The 25858-nt window shown below is 40.4% G+C and overlaps 2 protein-coding genes and 1 pseudogene across 8 annotated transcripts in view; 1 reads left to right on the forward strand and 2 right to left on the reverse strand.

The window, feature by feature from the left end:
• The first annotated feature begins 63 nt into the window (after positions 1 to 63).
• Cfap96 (cilia and flagella associated protein 96) lies at positions 64 to 19855 on the forward strand. 3 transcript variants are annotated; one of them, XM_085680270.2, is made up of 8 exons: positions 64 to 220; positions 1135 to 1311; positions 3983 to 4202; positions 6750 to 6887; positions 6983 to 7058; positions 11942 to 12121; positions 17962 to 18131; positions 19645 to 19855. In XM_085680270.2, the coding sequence occupies exons 2-8, from the start codon at positions 1212 to 1214 to the stop codon at positions 19709 to 19711; spliced, it is 951 nt and encodes a 316-aa protein (XP_085536396.1). In that variant the 5' UTR covers positions 64 to 220; positions 1135 to 1211; the 3' UTR covers positions 19712 to 19855. The 3 variants fall into 3 exon arrangements, with proteins under 3 accessions (XP_085536396.1, XP_048311643.2, XP_085536397.1); XM_085680271.2 differs by having other exon boundaries at positions 99 to 220; positions 1117 to 1311; XM_048455686.3 differs by lacking the exon at positions 17962 to 18131.
• Positions 4853 to 25858, reverse strand: part of Ccdc110 (coiled-coil domain containing 110) — a 33178-nt gene continuing 12172 nt past the window's right edge. For 3 of the 5 annotated variants that reach the window (XM_085680265.2, XM_085680266.2, XM_085680268.2), the window contains 2 exons: positions 7378 to 7420; positions 4853 to 5552 (listed from right to left, as the gene is read on the reverse strand). In XM_085680265.2, the coding sequence (XP_085536391.2) occupies positions 5294 to 5552; positions 7378 to 7420 (302 nt within the window). In that variant the 3' untranslated portion in view covers positions 4853 to 5293. Of the gene's footprint in view, positions 5553 to 7377; positions 7421 to 21261; positions 25265 to 25858 lie in introns of those variants that run through there. The other 2 variants (XM_085680267.2, XM_048455620.3) reach the window with 2 other exon arrangements.
• Positions 21160 to 22604, reverse strand: LOC125413925 (peroxiredoxin-1 pseudogene; annotated as a pseudogene).

The following is a 25858-nucleotide window of genomic DNA, read 5'->3' on the forward strand; positions in this document are numbered from 1 at the left end:
GCCTGTTGAGAATGGTTTCTCCCGTTTCCTCGGCAACTCGGCCCAACAAGCGTCAGCTGCGCCTGGCAGAACTGTGCTGCATGCGGCACTCTGCAGCTGTGCTGTGAGCGCGGGCGCGGGCGCGCGGTCCCTGAGCTCTCCAAGCTCTGCAGTGGACTGGACCTCGACTGGAGCTGGGGCCGTCAGATCCTGGTTGAGGGATCAGGTGCCCTTTGAATAGGTGACTTGGCCTCGCGGACATGGGGTGTTCCTTTGATACCTGCCTAGTTCCAGCCTCCTTTTCCTGAGTTGAAATAACTCAGTTCAATTATTTTCTCCCTTTAGCCAACCCTCTCCATCCATCTATTATAGTCGGGGGGCCTCATCCCAACCCAGGCTCGTCTAAGAAATATTCCTAAAACACCTTAACACTGAAAAGTATTTATTGAGTAAATTGCAAGGTTGCAGAGGGCAAGGCTATGACAGAAGAACCTTCTTATCCAAACGTTTTGAAGGGAACTTGCTATATTCTGATTCTGTGGAATTTCACGATTTTCTTGTCTACTTGATTATATAAGCCAAGTTTTATGCCTTTTAAATCTGTTTTCCTACTTCGACCTGGAGGAGGAGAGGTTTGCAAAGCATTTGTTAAATATGTGAATGAATGCTTTGTAAGTTTACATAAGAGTTAAGGTCGGGACAAAGTCGACAAGAGCCTTCAACCCTGCCTGTGCTGGCTCTGGGGCTACATTGATAAATAAAGGAGTGGAGGGTGGTGTTAGGGCTTTGTCCTTCTAGCCATTTTCTGGAGGCTAGGCCAGAGGCCCCTTGATTCCTGCGGTTCCCTTCCAGGGGGGCAGCTTAGTGAAAACCTTTGCCTCAAGAGTGTGGTGAAAAGGATCAACCCTCATACCATGGTTCCCAACTGTGGAGCCATCAGTTCACGGGGGAAACAAAGGTTGCCTACATCATTAGGTGGCCATAATGAAGCTTGGGAAGGCTGTGCACAAGTTGATCTGATGGGGGCGGCGGTTGGGTGTGTGTGTGAGAGATAAAAGGACCGATGAACAACTGACCGGTCCGAAAACTAAAAAGAATTAGGTTTGAAATTTAATAATCTTTTTTTTTTCCACTAAGAAAAACAATTTTCTGTAGTTTTTAATGTAAAGTAGGATTTTGTTGCAAAAGAAGATCTAAGGACCCTTTTGAAGTCACCACCCCAAGACGCAATCATGCCTGGGGAAGTAGGGAAAACCGATATGGAGAGGATTGGCCTCTTCAGTGAGATGGAATACATTACCGTGGGAGATAAATATGTGTCACCATTCAATCGTGAGTATCTTTGGTAGTTTTAATAGTTAAATAGCGTGCATCTCCAATACAAAAGTTTTGATTTTATTTCAAGGGAATACACACACACACACACATATAATACACACACACATATGAAGAGAGAGAGAGAGAGAGAGAGAGAGAGAGAGAGAGAGAGAGAGAGTCAGTCTCTGGCTGTCTTATAATTGGCTATATAGCTCAGGTTGGCCTTGAATGCCCAAAGATTCACCTGTCTCTGCCTCCAGAGTTCTGGGATAAGGTGTGTGCCACCATGTCTGGCAATATTATATTTTTATGGGCATATATTTTAGAGCATCGAGTTCTAGCGTTGACATTATGACACTGGCAGCTTTGACATTGAAGCGGAGTTCGGAATGGCTTAATTTGATAAGAGCTGGGTTCCTTTACCTTCACTTATTCTTTGAAAAATTTTTGGAAGTAGTATTTATTTATTTATTTATTTATTTATTTATTTATTGGGTGTGTGTGGGTATACTGCCCACACGTGTGTCTGTGTACCACATTCATGCATATGCCTGGGGAGGTCAGAAGAGGGCGTTGGATCTCCTGGAACTGGAGTTACAGATGATTATTAGCTGCCATGTGGGTGCTGGGAAATGTGTCCTTAACCACTGAACTGCCTCTTTAGCCCCACCTTCATTTGTTCTTCATGGGTAATTTTATTTCTTTCCATGGAAAGTTCCTTCTAGTGTGTTGCACTTTTAACTTTTTAAATTTTTATTGGTTTATTTCATGTGGATGAGTATTTGACTGCATGTATGTAGGTACACCACATGCGTGCCTGGTGTCCATGAAAGTCTGAAGGAGATATCTGATTCTCTGGAAACTGATGTTCTGGGAAGTAAACCCAGGACCTCTGCAAGAGCAGCAAGTGATCTTAACCACTGACTCATCTCTCCTACCCCATGTTTAGCTTTTTGTCTTAGATGGAACACTATTCTACAGAAACATTTGAATCCATGGATGGCATCGCTTGTCTGAAAAATAAAATACTAACTGAACAGCTGCAAGATTTCTTTTTAAAGAAAAGTCATAACAAAAAGATCTAAGTTAGCTGGGTGTGGTGGTCCATTACAGTAATCCTAGTACTTGGGAGGTGGAGGCAGAATGATAGGGAGTTTAAGGCCAGCCTGGGCTACAGGATATCCCACCTCAAGAAAAAAAAATATAAATATATGCTTTCAAAGTCTTGGATTTTGTTTAACGAAAAGTTAACTGATATAGAAACATGTCCAAGGTAAATGATTAACTAGAAAGTCAAGGTATAAGAGTAGTATATGTATTATGCTAAGCATCGATGATAAAAAAAAAAGTGGTACACAATATTCATGAGAATATCTAGCTAGTCTCTGGATGACGAAATTAGTACTGTTATCTGTGAAAGGAAAATAGGCAACCAACCACAGCAAGAAAGATGCATTAAGATGTCTGCATGGTAGGATTTGAGATTATATGTACTGTGTAATCTTTTCAAAAATGTAAACTAACAGGAGACAGGTGGGTCGCTATGAGTCCAAGGCCAGCCTGGTCTACATTGAGAATCCCAAGCCAGTCAAAGATACATAGTGAGACCTCGTTTCTAACAAACAAAAAACAAAACAAAACAAAAATTTCAGTTACCAAAATGAGTAAGCAAATTTACATTTAGGGTCGTGTATACCTTAAAAAATTCTTTACAGTTTGGAAGTTTAGGCTTTCAAGATTCAAATTGTGAAAATTTACATATTCACAAAAAGTGGCCTTTGAATAAATTCCTAGACTGCATTATTTTGTTGTGCAAATGTGATACTTGAAAACTGATTATTTAGACAGAACTTGGGCTGTTTTTTATGTTCATTAAAAATGAAAATGAACATTCTGGGCTCTTAGTGAACATAGGCACTTAAGCATCTTAAGAAACACCTAGGACAGGGTTGCTTCAATGTGAGTGTGGAATGTCCCCTTCCTGATATTAACACATAAGCACTGTTTCTACTGTTCATGGGGACCACTGGGTAGATGAGCTTTTAAGGCCGGAAACAGGTTCTCAACCTGTGGGTCGCCACACCTTTGGCAAACCTCTCTCTCCCAAAATATTTACATTATGATTCATAATGGTAGCAAAATTACAGTTATAAAGTACCAATGAAAATAATTTTCTGGTTGAGAGTCACTGCAATATGGGGAACTGCATTAAAGGGTCACAGCCCTGGGAAGGTTGAGAACCATTGTTTTAAGGTCTCACTCATGAGGTTGAAAGTGTTTGAGACGTCATCTCCACTGGGCACACCTTTAATCTCCCCCTCCCACACCACACTCCAGGAACAGAGGCAGGCAGATCTCTGAGTTGGAGGCCAGTCTGGTCTACAAAATGAGTTCCAGGAACACTAGGGCTACACAGAGAAACCCTGTCTCAAAAAACAAACCAAAAGAAAACAAACAAAAGACAAGTTAAAAAACAAACAGGAAACCCACTTCCACCCAAATGTTCAAACGTTTTCATGAAAACCTCTTAGGTTTTACTGTTGATGTCCCTTTTTCATGCCATCTTTTTAGTGTTTTACGACTGAAACTCTTAACTGGCTCATCATCTTGAGAGTTTTTCTGCTTTCATTTTAATGCCCTTTGATTGGTATTGAAGTCGAGATTATAATGCTCTTTATTTCTAAAGGCCCCTTTAATGAGGCTGCAAGCAAAAATAGACAGATGCTACCCGGGGGATCGAAGGTAATGTCCAATCTCCAGGCTGGGTACTTCGAGCCCCAGTTCACAAGGGTCTTTGAAGGGGAAGGCTATGTGAGCCTGAACCAAATAAGGAGGCGGCATATGATGGCAGAAGCCAAGAAAAACCTCGGCAAAGCCTTCGTCCCTAGTAGTGGAGAGAAAAAACCGTAAGTGCTGCGTGAAAATACGTTATCTCGCTCCCGCTTTCTCTCTTTAAAGTGAATGCTTCTCTGTGGGACTTAATTTTGAACTATGATTGTCTTTAGTAGAGACAGTTATTTTGTGTGACACAGATTGACATGCAACTTTAAATAGCTCTTTCTACATTAGTTTTTTTTATTATCTGGGTCACTGTTCTCTACTAGTTTATTTAATAAAAGCCAATTAGATAATGAAGATACATTTTTGCAAAAATTTTGCAAAAACGATGATGGAAAATGCCTTGGGTCACCATGTTTATGTCATTGTATTTTTTTTCTGCTTCTAAAAATTGTAAATACTACTGTGAAATGAAGAGAAATGCTTTTTAGACAAAGAAAATAATTTATCACTGATTCATTGTATTTGGATTATAGCAGCTGTCAAAGTGAAAGTTCTTTTACCCCCTTTCCGTTAAATCACAAGACTATATGCTCTATTACGTTATATAACTAAAATTTAAATCACAAGACTATATGCTCTATTACGTTATATAACTAAAATTTAAATCACAAGACTATATGCTCTATTACGTTATATAACTAAAATTTAAAACTTGATTTTTCACTCACACTTTATAAGTTTGATTTTTCTGAGTTTAGAATTGATGGTAGATGAGGAGTGATCAACACTATTTTTATTCTTATATACTTGAAATTAGTGAAACTCCATTTCTATAGTTTAGACTTCCTTCTAACGGGTAATCTTCTATAAATGTGATATTTTATTAATTCCTTGAGAAATTCACGTAATATGTTTGTCCTTCCCCCACCCCATCTTCCATTTTTCTAACCTCTCAACCTTGTGTCCTCTTTTCCTTTTTATATAACCCGAGGATTCAGTTTGTGCTGCCCATATACTCCTGGGTGTGGGGACATCACCTGGAGCTGGTGGACTCACTAGGGACCACACCTTAAAGAAAACCGATTCTCCTTTCCCAGAAGCCAACTGTCCGTAGATTCTCAGGGGTGAAGCTCTGAGCTCTTTCCCTTCCGTGCTACAGTGTCAATTGGCTTGATCTCGTGGCTGTCTTGTACAGGCAGCCCCAGATGCTTTGAGTTCAGGAGTGCAGTGGTTCTGCCCTGTCCAGAAACACTGGCTCGGGTCCTCTCTGACCTCTGACCCTTACAGTCTTTCTGTCCCTGTCCTGAGATGGTTGCTGAGCCTTGCGGTGAGGTGGTCCCGCGCATGCCCCATTTGTGGATAAGTGCTCTGTGGCCACTTCTTTTCTGCATTTGGACCAGCTGTGAGTTTCTGAATTAAGCACGGTCCACTGCAGAAAGACATTTCTCGGCTGGATGTCTGAGGGCTGCACTGATCTATAGGAACATAGAGAGAAATTTAGAGAGCAGGTCGATCCTATGTATATTTAGCAGAAATTAGTCATAGATTCACCCCACGAGCTGTGTGTAACATGAGGGCCGGCTTGTTGGGGTTTCTGTCCCGCCCGGTACCCCAACAGCCGGCAAATCCCAAAGAGAAATTACACACAGGACTCCATAAGGTTATAAACTGATTGGCCCATTAGGTCAGGCTTCTTGTTAACTCTTATAACTTATATTAACCCATTATTCTCATCTATGTTAGCCATAAGCTGTGAGATTCCTACCATGGATTCTTGGCTAGATTTACTCTACCAGCCATATTTCCTCTTGAGGAGCTGACCTTAAATACGGCCAGAAATCAGTCGGTTACCCCTATGACAGTCATGCCACCATGGTACCTATGGGGATGTCTTGCCACAATGGTCTTTATTGTAATTCATAGCTAGATAAGACTGCTAATGGCTTTTTGCCCACAGCAGGCTACATAGCACCTTTGGTACTGAGAGCCAGTCATCAGGAAGGAAGCTTTCTGGACAGTACCAACTTAATTTCTCCATGTTTTATGATTCATGTATGTTCAGCAATAGGGTCTAAACCACCGAGTTCTGGTAGATTTCCAAGAGCAGGGGCAAGAGGCTGTATTGTTTGCAGGGCTCTCTGGGACAGTCCTGACTCAGAAGCTGAAGGGTGGTATCCCATACCTGACACAGGACTTTTTATTTGACAACCTATGGCTTCTGGGGGGAACGTTATTCCTTATGTAGGGTTACTGTAACTAAACTCTTTTTATAAATATGCATGAATCAGAGAACATGGAGAAATTAAGATGGTACTGACCAGGAAACTTCCTTTCTGATGACCAACTCTCCGTATCAAGGAGTGCTATGTAACCTGTTGTGGGCAAAACGTCATCAGCAGTCTTATCCAGCTATGACCTACAATAATGGCCACTGTGCGAGATATGGCCATGGGTTCAACAGTGGCATGACTTATAGGGATAACCAATTGATTTCTGATTGGATTTAAGGACCACCCCACAGGAGGAAACACATACCCAGTGCAGTCAGGCAATCTAACCAGATTTTCTGCTTTTTTCAATGCTTTAAAATGTGTTTATAATTTGTGGTGAATATATAAATGAAATTTGATGTTTTAATATCTCCCCCTTTAAAACTCCATATGACATTGAAGAAGTGGATTAGGAAGCTATTATGGAACAATTGGTGGCCCTGTCCCATTCTTCAGTGCACAGATAAAACCCAGGGACAAATATCAGCCACCTGGGAAGAATTTATACACCAACCCAGGAAAAAAAGGAACTGGATATGGGTAAGATACTCTTGGTACTGTGTGTATATATATATATCTTTTTGCTTAGAAAATCACCTGAGCCCTGCATTCACCATTATGTGCTCCTTCTCTAGCTATGCCAATATTACCATAGGCAAGCAGCTTTCACACTCTGCCGACTTATATGATGCTGCCAAACTGAATTACAAGGTAAAGTCGCCTGTTTTGAACCTTTCAACCTTTATCTGTTCAACTTTGAAAATTAACTCACAATAAAAATTTATTTTGTTTCTGTCTATTTTGATCACGGGGGTATCTGTGTGTTGGTCCGCAATATTCTAAGTCAGCAGTTAGTAAATCAAAAATCAAATACAATGTTCTGATAAAACATGACCACAGTCTAGTAAACAGGATCCTTAAAACGTTGCCACGTGGGACTGGAGAGATGGTTCAGTGGTTGACAACACTGGCTTCTCTCCCAGGAGACCTAGGTTTGATTCCCAGAATTCACATAGCAGTTTACACCCACCTGTAACTCTGGTTCCAGGGGATCCCACATCCTCTTCTGGCCTCTGTTAATAGGCATGCAAGTGGTTAACAGATGTGCACGTAGGCAAAACATCCAACACATTTTTAAAAATTCCATTATAATAGCAGGCATTAGAATTACATAGGGTGACTGTTAACATTTCTGATTAAAAAGACCTCAGAGTGGGTCAGTGTAATCAGGGGTCTTTGAGGGAAGGTCTTGGTGATTTATAATCTGGATGGATTATCAATTGATTGTCATGGGAACTAAATATTAAGGAGTACTGTTCAAAGGGTACATATAATAGCTCAAAGGTCAATACCACTGCTCCAGCGTGGAAAGAGGAGGGCAGGTGGTTAAGAACTCACAAAGTTCTACAGGGAAATGGAGACACCAAGAGGAGTAAGAACTCTGAGAGGCAGCATGCACGTCTGTCTTAGGGTTTCTGTTGCTCTGAGGCATTTGGGGAGGAAGGTGTTATTTAAACTTGTAACTCTCGGGTCACACACCATCACTGAGGGATATCAGGGCAGGAACTGAAATGCGGCCAGAACCTGGATGTGGGAACTGAAGCAAAAATGATGTTGCTTACTGGCTTGCTTAGCCAGCTTTCTTATAGTCCTCAGGAATGACCACCAGCTCAAGGGTGGCACCACTCATAATGAGCTCCAATATCAATCACTAATTAGTAAAATGTACCACAGAGTTGCCTACTGGCCAATTTTTTGTTTTCAATTGAAAAAAAATGTTTTTCTTCATATATTTTGATGATGTTTCCCCCTCTCTCAGTTCCTCCAAGCTCATCTCTACCTCCCTACGTACCCAACTTTATGTCCTCACTCTTTAAAACAGTGGCTATCAACCTGTGGGTCACAACCCCTTTAGGGTCGTGTATCAGATTCCCTGCATATCCGATGTTTACATTACAATTCATAACAGTAGAAAAATTACAGTGATGAAGTATCAATGAAATAATTTTATGGTTGGAGGGGTCACCATAATAAGCATAACTGTATTAAAGGGTTGCAGCATTAGGAAGGTTGAGAACCACTGCTTTAAAACAAACAAACAAATCAAGAAGCACATGTATGCACACAAAACAAAATAAAACAAAACCACAAAAACAAAAAAAAAACCCAACCCAAAACTGACAAATCCATGAAAATGGAGGTCAAACAATCTAAAGATCAATCACCTAAACAAAGCACAGTGACTACGAACATCCCATTGAGTTCATTTTGTGTTGGTTGGCAACACCTGGGAATGGGGCCCGCCTTGAAGTATGGTTGACATAGCCACTGACACTTCATTGGAGAAGACTGGTTTTATCTCTGCCAGCAGGTATCAAATGCAGATAGTTTCTAGATTCTAGGGAGGCCATGTCCACTTTCTCTCTCCTTGCTGGAATCCATCCAGCTTGAACCTGTGTAGGAACTTGTGACTGCTGCCGCAGTCTCTGAGTTCATATGTACACCTGTCCTGTTGTGTCTGGAAGACTCTGTTTCCTTGGAGTCGTCCGTCACCTATGGCTCTCAATCTTTCTGTCTCCTCTGTTGCATAGGTTCCTTAAGCCATGAGAGAAGGGCTTTGATGAAGACATCCCATTTAGGACTAAGTACTCCAAAGTCTCTCACTCTTTATACACTTTCAAGTTGTGGATATCTGTTTAATTAAAATACAGTATAAGAAGACGCTTCTCTGATGAGGGCTGGACAAGCCCCTGATCTATGGGGAGGGCACTTTACCATTTAAGAGTCATTTTATTGCTATGTTCATTTAGCAGAATAATAATATTGGGTTTTCCCCTAGACAGATGACCTATATAGATTCTTGGCCACTTTAACGGTGTAAGGAATGGATTCCATCTCATTGAATGGCCTTAAATCCAATCAGAAAGTTGTTGGTTACACCCAAAATATATGTGCCACTAATGCACTCATATATTTTTGAGGGAGATCACTGTTATAGGTCACAGGGTTTGTAGCTGGGAGATTTTAATGATAATATCTTTCCTCCCATAGCATGCAGAGTACCTTCCTGTACCATGAATATTAGTTAGGTGAAGCTTGTAATTAGGAACCAGCTGAACTTCTTAGGTTTTGATGACATTTGTAAGTCTTGTCTCCAGCAATAGGGCCTTGCCAACACATCATAAAGAGTAACACATATAGCCTTGCCAATAATCTGTACTGTTCAGAGCTTTACATGGGGCCCCTTTGGTCAATATCTCAATAAGATGCTCATTTCTGTCGTTGGAGATTTTGGTAGCATAAGATATTTGGTGGGGCTCTGTTTCTCCTGTTATTTGTTGATCCTACTTAGCTTTTTTTCATGTATGTATGTGTTTTAGGAAGCTTCTATAGTGGTAGGTTTCTATATGGCCTTTCAAATGGCCTTTACTGTTAGTTCTCTCTCCCCCTTTTCTCTCCTTTACCCCTCACTTCCATCTCCTTCCTAGTTAATCCTCCTATTCTAGTTTCCCCTTTGTCTCTCCTTAACAATATATTGTATTTCCTCTTCCTTTGGAGTTCCTCTCCTCCATGCTGGTTCCTTATTAGGTACCTAACCTTTGTGGCCATTCATATTGTAGCGCTCACATTGGAAGACTTAAAACCTAACATCTACTTGGAAGAGAACGCATATATTTGTCTCTTTGGAGTTTAGGTTACATCACTTGGGATGATTTTTTTCTTCTTCTAGTTTTATCCATTTACCTGAGAATTTCATATTGCTTAACAGCTGAATAATATTCCATGGTGTAAATGCACCACACTTTTGTTATTCATTTATCAGTTGATGGACTTCTAGAGTTTCCAATTTCTAAATAATATGTAAAGAGCAGCAATGATCATGGCTGAGCAAGTGTCCTTACAGTAGGGGGAAAAGTCCTTTGAGTATATGCCCAGGAGTGGTCTTGAGGTAGACCAATTCCCAGCTTCCTGAGGAACTACCATGTTAATTTCCATAATGGTTGTACAAGTTTGCACTCCTCCAGCAATGGATAAGTGTGCCCCTTACACACAGCCTCACCAGCATGAACTATTACTTTTTTAACTGATCTTGGCCATTCCGACTAGGGTACTATGAAATCTCAAAGTAGTTTTAACTTGTAATCCCCCGATGACTAAAGGTAGTGTAAGTTCTTCAGCCATTTGTGTTTCTGCTTAATGCTATTAACCATTTTTCAACTGGCTTGCTTGTTTTCTTGATGTTCAGATTTTGTAGTTCTTTATTTGTTTTAAATAATAATCCTTTAGTAGATGTATAATTGGTAAAGGTCTTTTCACATTCTGTAGACTGCAGCTTTGCCTGAAATATCATGCCTATTTCTATACATTTCAGCTTCATGGGGCCTTGCTTATTAGTTGTTGCTCTTAGTGGCTGTGCTGTCGATGTTCTGTTCAGAAAGTTCCTTTCTGTGCCAAGAAATTCAAGACGATTCTCCACTTACTCTTTTATCAGGCTCAGTGTATCTGGTTTTATTTTGAGGTTCATGATCCACTTGGAATTGAATTGTGTACAGGGTGATAAATACGGCTATATTTGTATTCTTCTACACACAGTCATCCCATTTAACCAAGAACATTTGTTGAAGATGCTGTCTTTTCTACACTGTGTGCTTTTGGCTTCTTTGTCAAAAATCAGGTGTTCAAAGATGTGTGGGCTTATGTCTAGATCTTCAGTTCAATTCCATTGATCAGTGTGTCTGTTTTTATGCTACTGGACAAGGCTATGGAGGCATTTTCTCAACTGAGAGTCCCACTTTCCAAATGGCCCTAGTTTGTGGCAAGTTGGCACAGAACTAGTTAATACAGCCTACTAGGGAATACATGCCTTCTCTTGAGCACTTCAATCTCCTTTAAATTGTTTCCATTCAGTTTGTTAAAGGATGAAATGTCAAATTCCATGTGTGTAAAGTGAAAAAAAATCAATATTTTATCCTTCTAAATCTTATTTCACAAATAGTTTGTTTGCTATTATATCTAGAGATGGCAATTTTTAAACTTAGTTCTTCCACATGGAAAGGATTACAATATAAAACTGAAAAAATAACCTTTGTTTTGCTTGAGTATTAGGTAGCTAAAAATACTATGATATAAAAATGTTTTAGTGGAAGTACTGGGTATTTTTTTTGTGCTTAGGACTAAAACTGATATTTACGAAGAGCCAACCATGTGCCAAATATTTTCTCTACATAATCTCATTTGATCTTTAACAATGTCAAAGGGAAATAGTATTCTTATTTACACTTGAATACATGACACCAAAGGTCAGCAGCTTCCTTTAACTCCTGAAAAAAAAATACTAAAAAGCAAAAAGGAACTGGGATTTGACTTGGAGACCAATCCTTTTCCTTCCTGCTGTCCAGGTATGTAGTAAGGGTTTGTTCACGTGATAGATTGCTGTATCTAAATGAATTCTGTTCAAAATGAGAGTTACACTTATTCATAATTAGGCATGTCTTTTTTTACATGTATAATTAATTTAAAAGGTGATTTTAGCCTTGAATTATGTCTAACATGTATAACTTACATTGTGTACGTTCAAACTCTTCAATTTACAGAAAGATAATGAAGAACATCATCGGCTACTCAAAGGGGCCCCTTTCAAGTTGAATCTTCACCCTAAGGAATATTTTGATAATAACCCTTATTTTCTGGAGAATCCTTTACCTCCATTCAAAAGGGAAGAAAAGAAGGAGTCCCTCTTGAAGCCTTTTAAGCCCTCCTCTCCTGGTAAAAAGGTAAAAGGTTTGGACTGAGATATAACTGAGCAGTATAAAGAAATAACATTAAGAGTCCCATTCTCTTAATCCCTGTCCTGACACATGGATAGCTGAAGCATGAGGATTTTGAGTTCATGGCCACCCTGGGCTATATAGAAAGACCAGGGGGAATAAGGGAGGGACATGAAGGGAGTGGGTGGGAAAGAGTCTGTCTTTTGCTGTTAAATTATTGTAGTGCTCATGTAAATGATCAGCCTTTCTTTGTATGAAGTTTTACAACATCATATAAAGCCACAGAGCAGGCTGCGGAGATGGCTCTATGGGTAAAGTACTTGCCGTTCAAAATGAGGACCTGAAGTTGGATCCCCGGCATCCAGGGAAAGCTGAGTCTGGATGCATGCTCATCAGCTTTAGGGATGGGTATAGGGCAGAGGGCGGAGACATGCTGATCACAGGGGGCTTGCTGGCCAGTCAGTGCAGCCGGAAATCAGTTCCCGGTTTAGCGAGAGCCTTGTCTCAAAAAGTAATGTGGCACATGACATCGGAATATACCTAGCATCAATATCTGACCTCTACATGCCCAGACGCTGACAAGCATACCAGTACACATATCTGCACATATGCATACCGTATGTATACACACACACACACACACACACACACACACACACACACACATTCACGAAAAATAGAGCTACAATGCATGGCTGAGATGAGAAAGGCGTTACAGCGAAACAATTGCTGTTTGTTTTAAATATGATTTAATTTCCAGTGAAACTTTGAAAGCCATCATGTAAGTTTTGAAATAATGATGAAAATTAAGTTTCCTGCTGCTTCAGAAGCTGCTGAGTGGTAGGAACAAAAACAAAAGTGCCTTGACTGTGACGCACACTAGTTCAACCTTGGCCTCCCTAGTTCTGGTCGTTGCTGTTCGTCTCACTGTAGACTCTACTAGGATGCACGTGCTGATCAGATCGGGAAGATGTTTCTGCAGGCTCAGAGCATATCTATGTTTGTCCTTTGCATTGAGATAATTTTCTAGTCTGCTCCATCCATGTGTGCCTTGCACCATGTACATGCAGGCACTCTTGGAGGCCAGAAGAGGGTGTGGGATGCCCTGGAACTAGCGTTACAGACAGTCGTGAGTCACCCACTGTGGGTCCTGGGAACAGACCCCTTGTCCTCTGCAAGAGCAGCCAGTGTTCTTAACACTTGAGCCACCTCCCTAGCCCCGAAGGGATATCTTTATAATGTCAGAGTCTCAATTCTGAGAATGTACTTTTGAGTTCTACTCCAGCTGGCAGGTCTCCGTGTTTATTTCTTCTGCCTCACTTTCCTTTTTGTCCTGCGTCACAAATATTAATCTCTCTCTGTAGAACTCAGACTTATTTTAAAGTCCCCAGACAAAACCCTCTGACAGAGGGATGGGAAGATGACTCAGTGGGTAAGAGCACTTCTCTGAAAGTGTGAGGACCTAAGTTCGAATCCCTAGCACTCATGCAAAGAACTATGCTATGACGCCAGCCCTGGGGAGTGGAGACAGGCAGATTCTCAGAGCTTGCTGGCCAGGCAGTTAGCCTATGAGAAACAGTGAACCTCCAGTTTAGTGAGGGAACCTGTTTCAAGGTAACAAGACAGGTAATTGTAGAGAAAGACACCTGATGTCTCTGCTCTCTGCATGTACGTGTGCACACATCTGCACATTCAAATGCAAGCATCACCGCACACAAGCATCACACACACACACACACACACACACACACACACACACACACACACACACCTATACCTACATGCTCATGAACCCCCTGTGATACTCTGTTGGAAAATTCAATGTTTAGAATTTTTCCTATATCACCACATTTATAACTTGGATCTTCTGATCTAGAAATGAACTGCTTTTAAGGGGCCTCCTTGCCTCTTGTGCAGCTTTCTGTTCTACACTACCCAGGCCTACATGGTTTATATCTGCTCCTAGTTACTTTAAGCAGTTCAGCAGTTCCCCTTTGTGTTAGTTGTCTCTATAAAAACATTCACTTGAAGAACAAATACTTCATTAAGTGCTCGTATGTTCCAACAGGTGTTTTGTTAATTCCTTTAGCTTTTTAGGTACATGTTATCTGTAACTTCACTACTACAATATTTCTCTATCTCATAACATGGCCATGCTTAGTTACTTAAATCAGTAACTAGTGACTATCCTTATCTTAATCTTCACTTTAATAGGATAATTCTGGATTATTTTTGTAAGTGCAAATAGGGACAATTCAGAAATAATGTATGTTGCTTTTTATTATTTTATTATCAAGTGGCATAACTATTTATTAGATCATCTTATTTTCTGTTTTTACTTGTTATAAAAGGTGACTAACAGCCATAATACATTTCTTAGAATCAGTCTCGCTTGCTAATGCTGTGTTGGTCTTTGAGTATGCATTTTGCTTGTTAGTACTTTATTAAGAATTTTTACACCCGTTTTATAATTTATGCATATGTCCTTCTGTGTGTATGTGTTGTGGTGTGTGTATGTGTGTGTATATATGTATGCATGTGTATGTGCATGCCTAAGGAGGCCAAAAGAGGGAGTTGGATCCCCTAGAGCTGAAGTTCCAGGCGGTTGTGAGTCATCGGACATGGGTACCGAGACACAAACCTGGGTGTTGTGTAAGAGCAGTGTGCACTCTGCATGGCCAACCCGTCTCTCCAACTCCCCCAAAGTTTCTTTATTTCTCTTCTCCTCCTCCTCCTCTCCACCAGGCCCTGTTTCTGTGGTCCTGGCAATCAGGCCTGCGATCCACCTTGCACATGTTTAACAAGGACCACGAAGGAACTACTTTCCCACCCCTTGCACCCATAACTTAGAATTATTTTTGAATTCCTAGTTCTGTTTCATATAGAATGTAGATTCCAGCATAGTCAAGTAAATGTGGAGGGTTCCCTCCTTTAGGACAATTTAAGTAGCCCTGGAAATTTTCATTCCTCACAAAGCCTTGGAGAAATTCCCATGGGAAATCGGGCCTCACCTGCAGCAGGGGGCTCTTCCTTAGCTTTCTCATTTCTTTCAGCGTCCTCCTGCCTTTTGCAATTCTCTCACTTTTTGGTCAACTTGAATAATTTACATTTTCTTAAAAATCATTTATTTTATTCATGTTTCAAAACTTAATAATAAAAAGTTATAAATTATTTTATATTTTTGAAATTGTATATAAGTACAGATTTCTATTCTTCAAAGCTTCATTGGGTAATTTTGTTACCGTATACATTTTCACTTTTATTCATTTTGTGTTTGTTTTAAATTTGTTTATTTTTACTTGCCTGAGGATTCCTTATAGCTTTTCAAAATAATCTATGTGTTCCAAATGCGGGTTTTCATGGCTGTGATAAAACACCTTAAGCAAACGTACTTGGGGAGGAAAGTTTATTTCAGATCTTAGTTCGTCATCACAGAAGGAGGTCAGGGCTAGGACTGAAGGCAGGAGCGTGCAAGCAGGACTTTGAATTAAGAATCTATATTTCTGTTTAGCTGGGGCTGGAGAACCAGCTGTGATTAATGAGATGCTGTCTGTCTCTCCCTGGATTTTTAAGACACGGCGTCTCTCTCTAAAGGTCCTGGCTAGCCTTGAACTCACGGTGTTGACTAGCCTGTCCTCTAACTCGCAGAGATCCACCTGCCTCTGCCTCCTGGGTGCTGGGATTAAACACATGAGCCACCACACTTAACTATTGCTCTCTTTTTAATCAATGCTAATTTCTTGGCCCCAGCTACCCGACATCAGTTGTTCAGGCAAAGCAAAGATTTCACTTTAGTGGTTCTTAGTTCAAAGTGTACAACGGCCCTGCCGGTCTTCGATTCTCAGACTTCCTTCTGGGAGTTCACAGTCCAGGCCTCAGGCTCTCAACATTCTCATATTCTGAGCTCCCATGCATTAGCCTGCTGATCTCTGAGTGCTCAACAGCTTTTCTAACCCAGAGTTCCAAAATTCCTCCCACAGTCCCAGCAAAACAAAATGATCAGGTCTGTCACAGCAATGCCCCACAATCCTGATACCAATTTCTGTCTTAGGGTTATGGTTGCTGTGAGGAAACACCATGACCCAAAGAATCTTGGGTGGGGGAATGGTTTCCCTCAGCCTACAAATCCATTGTTGAGAGACGTTAGGTCAGGAGCCTGGAGGCAGGACAGAAGCCATGGAGACGGTTGCTTACTGTTTGCTCAGCCCACCTTCTTATGTACCCCCAGACCACCTTCTTATGTACCCCCAGACCACCTTCTTATGTACCCTCAGACCACCTTCTTATGTACCCTCAGACCACCTTCTTATGTACCCTCAGACCACCTTCTTATGTACCCTCAGTCCACCTTCTTATGTACCCTCAGACCACCTTCTTATGTACCCTCAGACCACCTTCTTATGTACCCTCAGACCACCTTCTTATGTACCCTCAGACCACTTTTCCAGGGATGGGATCTCTTTACAAAGGACTGGGCCCTCTGAGATAAATTATCAATCAAAAGAATGTCCAGCAGACTTGCTTCCAGGCCAATCTTATGGGAGCATTCTCTTGATTACAATTCCTTTTTCCCAGATAATCCTATATTATGTCAAATTGACATAAAAGCTAGCCAGCATGCCATCTCTTTTGTGGAATGCATTTTATCATGACCCATTCAAGGTTTCTTGGATATATTTGTCTTGCAGTTAATAGGACACACTAGCATTGGTTTTCTCACAGGTTGCTTCCTAAGGGGGCTTAGAAATTCTGTGATAACTATGAAACAAAAGACTTTGAAGACAAAAAATTTTCTGACTAATTAAAAATGTACATATAATACTTTGAGAATAGGCATATATATGTATGCTTCAAGCTAGGTAAATACTATCTAGTTTCAATCTGGATATATACTTTGGCTTAGATATTACAAGCAAAAGGATTCTTAATTAAATGGATTAGAATTCCACAGAGTGAATTGGTTTGCTTGCTTTATTCTTTCCTTCGGTTCATTACATTGCTATGGACCAAACCCAGGTCTCCACACGTGGTGGGCTCATGCTTTGGCATTGGACTGTATTCCTGTCTTCTTCATTTTTCCTCCCCTAACTCTTACCCCTCTCCCCTCCCCTCTCCTCCTCCACTTCCTCCTCATCTCACTCATAAATTCTAGCTATTAGAAGCCCAGGCAGGCCTTGAATTTGAGGCCTTTTGCCCTCGGTTGAGATAGCAGTCATATGTCACCGCATGGAATCGTCTTAATGACTGAATCACGTAAAGATAAACATCCAATCAAATCAGTTTAAAAAGTCCAAGTAGTTTCTGGTGCATCTCACATGTAGGTAGAAAAACCATTGGCCTTCCTGTGCTGGACCCCAAGGCTTTTCTAGAGTAGATAATGTTTTCCTCTCAGTGTCTGGGTCTCTGCTATTCCCTTTGTGGGGAGGGGATCTTAGCATCATTGTCTGAAATTCAGCAACCTCACATTAGTGCCAAGCTCCCTATCCCCTTCCATAGAGTATCCATTCCAAATGTATCTTACATTTGTCTCATCCCTTCATTAACAGAGTTACTAAATCACTATTTGATAGCTTGATTAAAATTGGAAAAAATATCAATGCTTGGTAACAGTGTAGAATATTACCTTCTACAAACATTTCTGTCTTATAGAAACTTATTAGAGTTGTAATGTTTGGGTCCTACAGAATTGGCAGTAGAGAGACCATTTGTTGGTCTTTTAACAGAATATATAACTTTAAATATAAAACTAAGTCTATCAACTAGAAAGGAATATATGAGCTTCCTCACAGTGTAATCTTGTAGATGCGTTCTACAAACATATTGAGTTATCTTGTTTTTGTTTATAGGCTGGTGGCATGAAGGCAGGGACATTTGAGCCTTACCCGGCACACTCAGCTGACCCTTACATGGTTAAACTAGCCAGGGTGATTCCTGGGAAAGGGGAGAAGGTTTTCCATCCGCCAAATGGACCGAAAAGCAGACCCATGGAAAGTATAATGGCGCTGAATGTCAGAAGGTAGGCTCATCTCATACTTAGTCCATAAACAAGAAAATTATTTCTACCTTTTAGATGCTTTAACAAATACTTCAGTTAGTTTATTTATTTTTATTTTATGTGTATGAGTGCACCACATGTGTACCTGGTCCATGAATAGGCCAAAAGAGGGAATCTGATCCCTTGGATCTGGAGTTACAGATGGTTCTGAGCTGCCATGTGGGTGCTAGGAAGAGAAGCTGGGTCTTCAGCAAAACCAGTAAGTTTTCTAAACCATTGAGTCATCTCCAGTTCCATGTCCATAGTTTTTAAAGTGGTGGATATGAGCTCAAGGCCTGGAGAGATGGTTCAGTGGTTGATCTCCTAGGGAACCTGGATTTGAATCTCAGAACCCACACAGCAACCAAAAAATGTCTTTAGTTCCCTTTCCAGGGGATCTGAAACCCTGTTTTTGGCTTCAGCAGGTACCATATGCTTCATAGACATACATGCAGAAAAACACTCACACACATAAAATAAAAATGAATCTTAAAAATAAGGAAATCCAGTGACATCCCACATACCTGCCTTGCCTTATGGAAAGCACTATATTACACGTCACTTGAGACTACTTGGATATCTGTATTTATATTAACATTATCTGTTTCTCAGCAATTGTGTGGACTCTTAATGACCCTTAACAAAATTAAAACATTCTAAAAGAACAAATTAAAATCGAGCCGTTTCTCTAAGCAACTTTTCCTCATGCAGCCGGGTTAGTGGGGTAAATTTGTTATTTAAGCTGCGGTATTTAGAAGCGATGTTCTGTGTGGGCCAGGGGGCAGAGTGTTGGGTCTGAAATAGGAGACACGGCGCTCATTTTCTGGATCCTTTGGCCTTATTCTTTGCTCAGCCACCTGTCAGTTCTCTGCCAGCTTCATCCAACAGAACAGAAAATGAAATTGGAATTTCCTCTATCATACCCACCTTCAACCATTTCTGTGGGGCAGTGTGAAAGTTTTCTGTGCTGTCTTCTAATAAACCTGGAAGGTTCTCTGATACACTTATAATATGCTCAGAGCAGGGGCGTAGCAACTGACTGTTCCTCAGAGAAGCCAGAGGTTTATTTGTGGTAGTAACTTAGTTTATTGAATTCTCCTTTTATGTGATCATTCATCACCCATAATCCAGTTTTAATCCCCCTATACTAATTTTAAAGCTAATAAACTCACAGATACTAGGGGTGAAATTGTATTTCATATTTTTCCTAGATTTTCCAAGTATATCTGACTTTAGTACAAAGCTTTTTTAAGTTAATGAGATTTTTTTTTTTTTTTTTTTTTTGCTTGTGGGCTGGGTTCCACTGGTCTCAGAAGCAGATTCCATGTCTGGAATTATGAGGTCTTGATTTTAATACCGGCACCACAGACAATTGCTATGGAATTTCATGTTATAAAATATATTGGTTTAGTTTTTTAATGCAAATATTCAACAAATGTAAAGGTATGCTACCTAGGCTACTAAGATTAAATGCGCATTTATTTTCTAATTTTAGGGCACTGAATGTGAAGAATTACAAGACTGTCTCGGCAGACATTCTGGGGAAGCAGCTGGCTTTCTAGCTCCTCTCAGTAACTCACCGGAATGCATAGTGTTACGGAATACATGGTTCCGTAGCTTTTAAAGAAAATTCAAACACGAGACTCAACTGCAACCTCCTTTCTGATTTTAATGCTGATTAATAAACAGTGTTAGCTAATGACTTATTCTGGGGTTGCTGAGCTATACTTTTGGATCTTCATCTCTAGGTAGAATCTTTTAAAAAATTTCCAATGGAAGCATGATCTTTCTCTTGAAAGGTTTTACTTCTTCTGGTAAGGAGCTGTAGTGGAGGAGGGGGGAGAAAAGGCTAGGGCCTGGAGTAGTGTAAAGTCACAAGAAATTCTTCCCTTCTGTTAGACTTAGTTGAAAATTGTATTGAGAATTACCTAGGTCTTATGGCCTATCAAAGCACTCTTAACATCAAAGATAAATTTCAGGTTCCCTTATAAGACACAGTTCATGCGCAAGTACTGCATTGTAGCAAGACACGTGCTTTAATGCAAATGGTACCATGCCTTCTATTTATAGGTGAGTGCTGGCCTGAATGGAGCCAAAGGGTGGTCTGTGCTGTTCCTCACTAGCTTCCCCAAATTGTCTCTCTCACAGCGTCCAATCTATGTCGGTCCTACCCTGGAGTCTGCTTTAAAAGATAGCATTGTAATTAGCTGTAACTCGCAAACCACACAGTTAGGTGGGCAACTGTATAGATCTTAATAAAAATCTATAAATATAAACCTATTATATCAAAAGAATACATGGATGTGTAGGGCTTGTTATTATCTATTACCATGAAGCTACATTTTGTTGCATACAGTTGGCTGTATGGAACTAGTAAAGTCATTCTGTTTTGAAGACCGGTGTCACCAACAAATCACATTACATTACATGCATAGGGATGTCTTTAAGACATTCATCATGAACTATTTCAAAACAAATTTAACAATGGTAAAATGTTCTGCTATTATCTTCACCCTGGGAAAGCCAGGTACATATCTAGCCTAATGTAGCTCCCGGACTGAGAAATATAGACCCCAAAGAGGAGTCCTGACACATCCGCACGGGGTAATTTCCTGCTCTCAGACAGGCTGGCAGATGGATAAGTACTCAGAAAACACCTTTGCTGGAAATACCTTCCTCAGTAGTTTTCATATTTCTGATTTCTCTTTTCAAACATAGACATCCACCGCAGCCCACATTGAACAAAAGTTATTGATAGGGAGACCTTGCTGCAAGTTGGGCTAATGCGTTTAAACCCAGCACTTCACAGAGCTGAGGAGCCTGAGAGATGCCGTAACCTCGCAACTCAACGGTAGGGCAGAGCTAGGGCACTGGCAGGGTATAAGGACTAATACGGCAACTGACAGATTTCTGTCTAGAGTTTGCATTATTTTATCAATTTTTGGGAAAGCAAATGTTGAAGCCAGTAACAGGAGCACTGAAGAATATAAAGAATTTCAGATGTTCACGGTAACGGGGTAGAACACACATTTAATTTGAGGGTACACTGTTTTCTTATAATATTTTCTTATAACCTTTCTCATTTTAGTTTTGAAAATACAAATATACAGCATTATGTAGTTTCCTGCAAAACAGTTTTATTGTTCATTCTTGAACACAGATCACTCAGATATGACAAAATTAGAGGCAATTAGAACTGATAACTGATATCCTATTTCCGGACAACTTCAGATTGTCTTCTTTTCCGTTGTGACGTAGGGATGACTTGGGCAGTTTTCCTACCATCAGTGAATAAGAGATGATATAAACTTTTCATCCAGCTGTCTATCTCAGCAACACCGTATTTAACAACTTGTTCAATACTTAAAACAAGGTTTGTAGATGTTAACCAGACTAATCTAGAATTAACTAATCTGACAGAACAAAGTAGGTACTAGGCTTGAACTCATTGGGCCAGGAAAGGACTTTCTGAACAGGACCATGAAAAAGTCAGGCATCAAAAGTCCAACAATTCATAAATGGGACCTTCTGAAAGAAAAGCTTCTGTACAGCAAAGCACACCATCATTTGAATGAAGAGGCAGCCCACAGAGTGGGGAGAAATCGCTTTATTTCCCTCAGTTCAGGTTTAGAAGACATTACAAAAGAACAGCCGGTTGATGCCCTGCTGCTGGTACAGGAAAGGTTGCCCACAGGCCATTCCCACCAGTGGAAGGAAGACTGACTTTCCCCAACCCGGTAGGAAAGGCATGTCTTCAATCACACCGTGTTTTGTGTTTAAGCAAAAATAAAGCACCAAAGAGATTTTCTTTTCCTGGATACTCTTCCTGCCTGGTATAAACACAGTTCATAGTTTAACTTCTGCTTGGAGAAATAGTCTTGACTCTTTGGGGACACCAGCTTGCTGTGATCATTGCCAGGTGTTCCCAGCCACCTCGGAACCCCCTTTGTCCCCTTTTGTCAGTGAACCAGATGGCCTGAACTAGTCTCAGAATCTCATCCACGGAACAGTCAAGAGAAAGATCATTTAACGTCATCTGCAAAGGATACCTTTATTTTCAATGATAAAGGGGCCCCTGAAGGAGATACCCTTATTAGTCTTTAAGACTCCATAATACGGAGCCATGGTGTACTTGGGATGTAATGCCAAGGGAATGTTCATGGCTCCTAACCCCTCTTGTTCCTTTCCTGGGTGCATTGATCCATGACGGTTGACAGAAGTGGGGAGCCACAGAAGCGCTAATCTCTTGGCAGTGTGTTTCTTAAATCAATCTACCCTGTCCCCGAGAGCGATGATCTCCACGAGGCGCACAAAAGTGAAGTCAAGAGGATAAAAGAGGAATTTACACATCTTCTTCTGTGTTAGTCTCCTATCTTTGAATCAACCATCTGGTGTAACAACTGTGGCTTGGAATTTGGGAGAAGGTTGCCCATTTCTGGCATTTTCTGAAGTCATTTTGCTACTAGCAGGGCATATCCACAGGTCTCCGAGACAAAACCCACTACAGGAAGGCAGGAAGGAGACCGGAAAGAGAAAGATCTTAACTAAACATCAGACCTCTGTGATCAGTGGCTCTCCTAACCCGCATCAGATAAACTTCTTCTTGCGGTTGGTGGTGAGTACCAGAGGCCTTCCACTGGGCAATGTGGAGAGACGGGAGACTTGGGAGTGCTCAGCCCTAAATGCGAAGTCTCTATCACATTCTTCCCCTAAGGGCTCAGGGATGTCCACAGAACAGGAAATAAAAAGATTGTAAGGTCCAGACGTGGTGGGTGACTCCCAGGAGATGCTGTCTTCCAGACACAACAAGACGGATGCCCACATGAACTCCCAAGACTTGCATAGGCTCAAGTCACTCAAATTCTCAGCATGGGCCCACCCTAGCCAAGAAGCCATGCCCCAACAATAGCGAGAAGGGCAGTCAGTTTTCTTCAATGACATGACTCCGGGCATATCAACCACACTCCGGGGAAGGTCTCATGCACATGGGTAGTTGGCCAACAAAGCAGACTCCATGTTTTTTAGTAACTTTTTTCTTTTGTGTCTTCGTTTTATTTTTTTTAAGAGAGAAAACACAAAATTAGATGGGCAGGGAAGGGGGTTTTGGAGGACTTGGCGTATGGGAAAGAATATGAATAAGAACAGTTTTGAAAAGAGAAATGTGAGTAGAAACACATTCTAAAAGCATCTGGAAAGTTCAACCTTAGTATAGTATATGTTTTGGAAATATCAAGATTGCTGCTTCTGCAGATACTGATGGGTATTTTTATGTGTAAATGTTGCAGCTCATACCAGCTACATATATATATATATGTATATATGTATATATATATATGCATATATGTATATGTGTGTGTGTGTATGTGTGTCTAAATGGCCAGTGCTAGTTATGCATGTTGGAACAAGTTAACCATTTGAGACTCTCTTTCTCTATTTACCAGTAAGAAGGAATTATCATGAAGATAATTAAAAACATTTCCCAAGCTATAACATATGCTTTAAGAGACTATATCATTATTATACATCAAATAGTTTGGCATAAGTTAATTTATTAATCTGAATTTTTATTATTTCTCACTAAATTTTCAATTATAGTATTTTTTAAATATTAAAAATGAAGTAATAGTTAATGCTGATATAATGGTTACTATGCGTTGAGAGCCATTCCGTGTACCATTTTATTTAAATATGTTTGTGGTTGTTATTTGGTGTTCATGTAACAGATGAGGAAATGGAGGCAGAGAAAGGTTGAATCTCATGTTCAAGGTACTACAACCAGCAGTGGGAAGCCAAGAATTCTGTCTGCTTAGAACTATCAATTTATCATTATATCATTATATATCAATTTATAATTATATTATGTTCCTAGACAAGTTCTCCACAGTTTTCCACAATTTAAGGGACTTGCTAGATGTTCTCACATTATAGTGTCCCCTGTACAATCAAATATAGAATGTTAACCGGTGACAACACACGTGTCACACACACGCGCGCGTGCGCGCGCGCGCACACACACACACACACACACACACCACAAAGCCGGAAGGTCTGCTTCCAGTTTACGCTGTGGTATGTCTTATCAAGGACATTGATTAGAAACCAATGGGAGATGGGTAGGAAACAATAATTTGTTTCATTTGCAAATCTTCAAAGGAAATTTTCAATCCTTACTCTTTAGGGAGAGACATGAAACTCCATATTGTTTTGGATCCCTTTCTTGCTAAGAAAGTGTTCAGCATGAGACACACTGTCCCGTTTGAGGAGAGTTTATTCATCCAGCGTTCATTTATTACCTTCCAGGCATAGCTGTGGCACTGAGACAGGCAAGGATATTACTTGGCATTTTAGAAGTCAAGACTTTTCTAATACTAAAACCAGGCAAAGTCGTTGAGAGCGAATACACAAACAATGCCTAATTGTAGAAGAAATCCTTAAGAGTGAGCCCCAGGGGTATGCATTAAAAGAATAATCAAAATACAACCTAGTAGGGTTTATTCCAGGAATAGGAGGTTTTTCAAAATTAATATAACAATGTTATATTAATTATATATATGAGAAAAATTATTGCTTCAATAAATGCATAAAAAACATTTGATAGAATTCAACAAGGAATTGCAAAGCCAAAATACATAAGATAGTGTGGTCTGGCACAGCAGAGGCCAACTCAAAGGGTCTCCTTTGCGACAGGGCAGGTTACTTTGCTACAATGTTGTCTGCTGTGTGGCTCTCTAAGTTGTCTATGGGAATCTGTTTGGAGGACCAGTACAGACAGGAGGCTTCTCTGGCCATCGCTCAGAGTAGCTGGCTCTCCTCTCTTTCTGACCCAGAGCCTCATTCTTCTGCTAGCATCCACGAAGCCGTGGAAGTGTGACATATAATCTTAGAGTCGAATACCGGATTTTTCACAGTTCTTGATGAGCTAATCCAATTCTAATGTCTATTTTTAAAACTAGTTTAATCATGTATAAAGTCTTTAGAATCACTGGTAAAAGTTACTTCGATATTATTTTTATGGGGGGAAATTACTTGGAAAAAACTTTTTAAAGCACTGATATCTTTTGAAGTTTATTTACATATCCTGGATGGAAGTCGTTGATACAGTTTATGTGGAATCCCTGAAAAAGAAAAGCAAATGTCTTAAAGCTGTGAATGCTAAGATCATTTCCAATAAGGATTCAAGGGCACCTCTCTCTGTCAAAGGTGTTGTGTGCACATTCAGTGTAAGTAGGTAATAGAAGTAGAACATGAATTGCAGCTACCAAACAAAATTCCTAAATGATTCCATTATGTAACAAATCAGATAAAAAAATCTTACAAAACTAAATTGTATTAATCTTCATGGTCTCTTATTTCCTTTAAAAAAGATTTTTTTTTTTTTGTCATGTGCTTCTGCGTGCGGGTTTGCATATACGGTCGCAGGTGTCTCTGGAAAAGGGTGTTGGATCCCCTGAGCTGGTCTTACAGGTGGATGGGTGCTGGGAACCCAACTTGGGTCTCCCACGAGCGCACTACACACTCTTAACCTCTGAGCCACCTCTCTAGGCCTCCCTTCTTATTTCTATACTTTGGTTAGTGCCAATAACCTAAAAAGAGTCTTTTGTTTTAAATACATAAGTGTTTAGCCTGCAGGTATGTCTGCATGAGGTCACCGAATCCCCTGCAATGCCCTCAACTGCTGAGCCATCTCTCCAGCCGCTGCTGGAAAGAAC

Source organism: Myodes glareolus, chromosome 23 (genome assembly GCF_982192425.1).
Source record: "Myodes glareolus chromosome 23, mMyoGla1.1, whole genome shotgun sequence".
NCBI lineage: Eukaryota > Metazoa > Chordata > Mammalia > Rodentia > Cricetidae > Myodes > Myodes glareolus.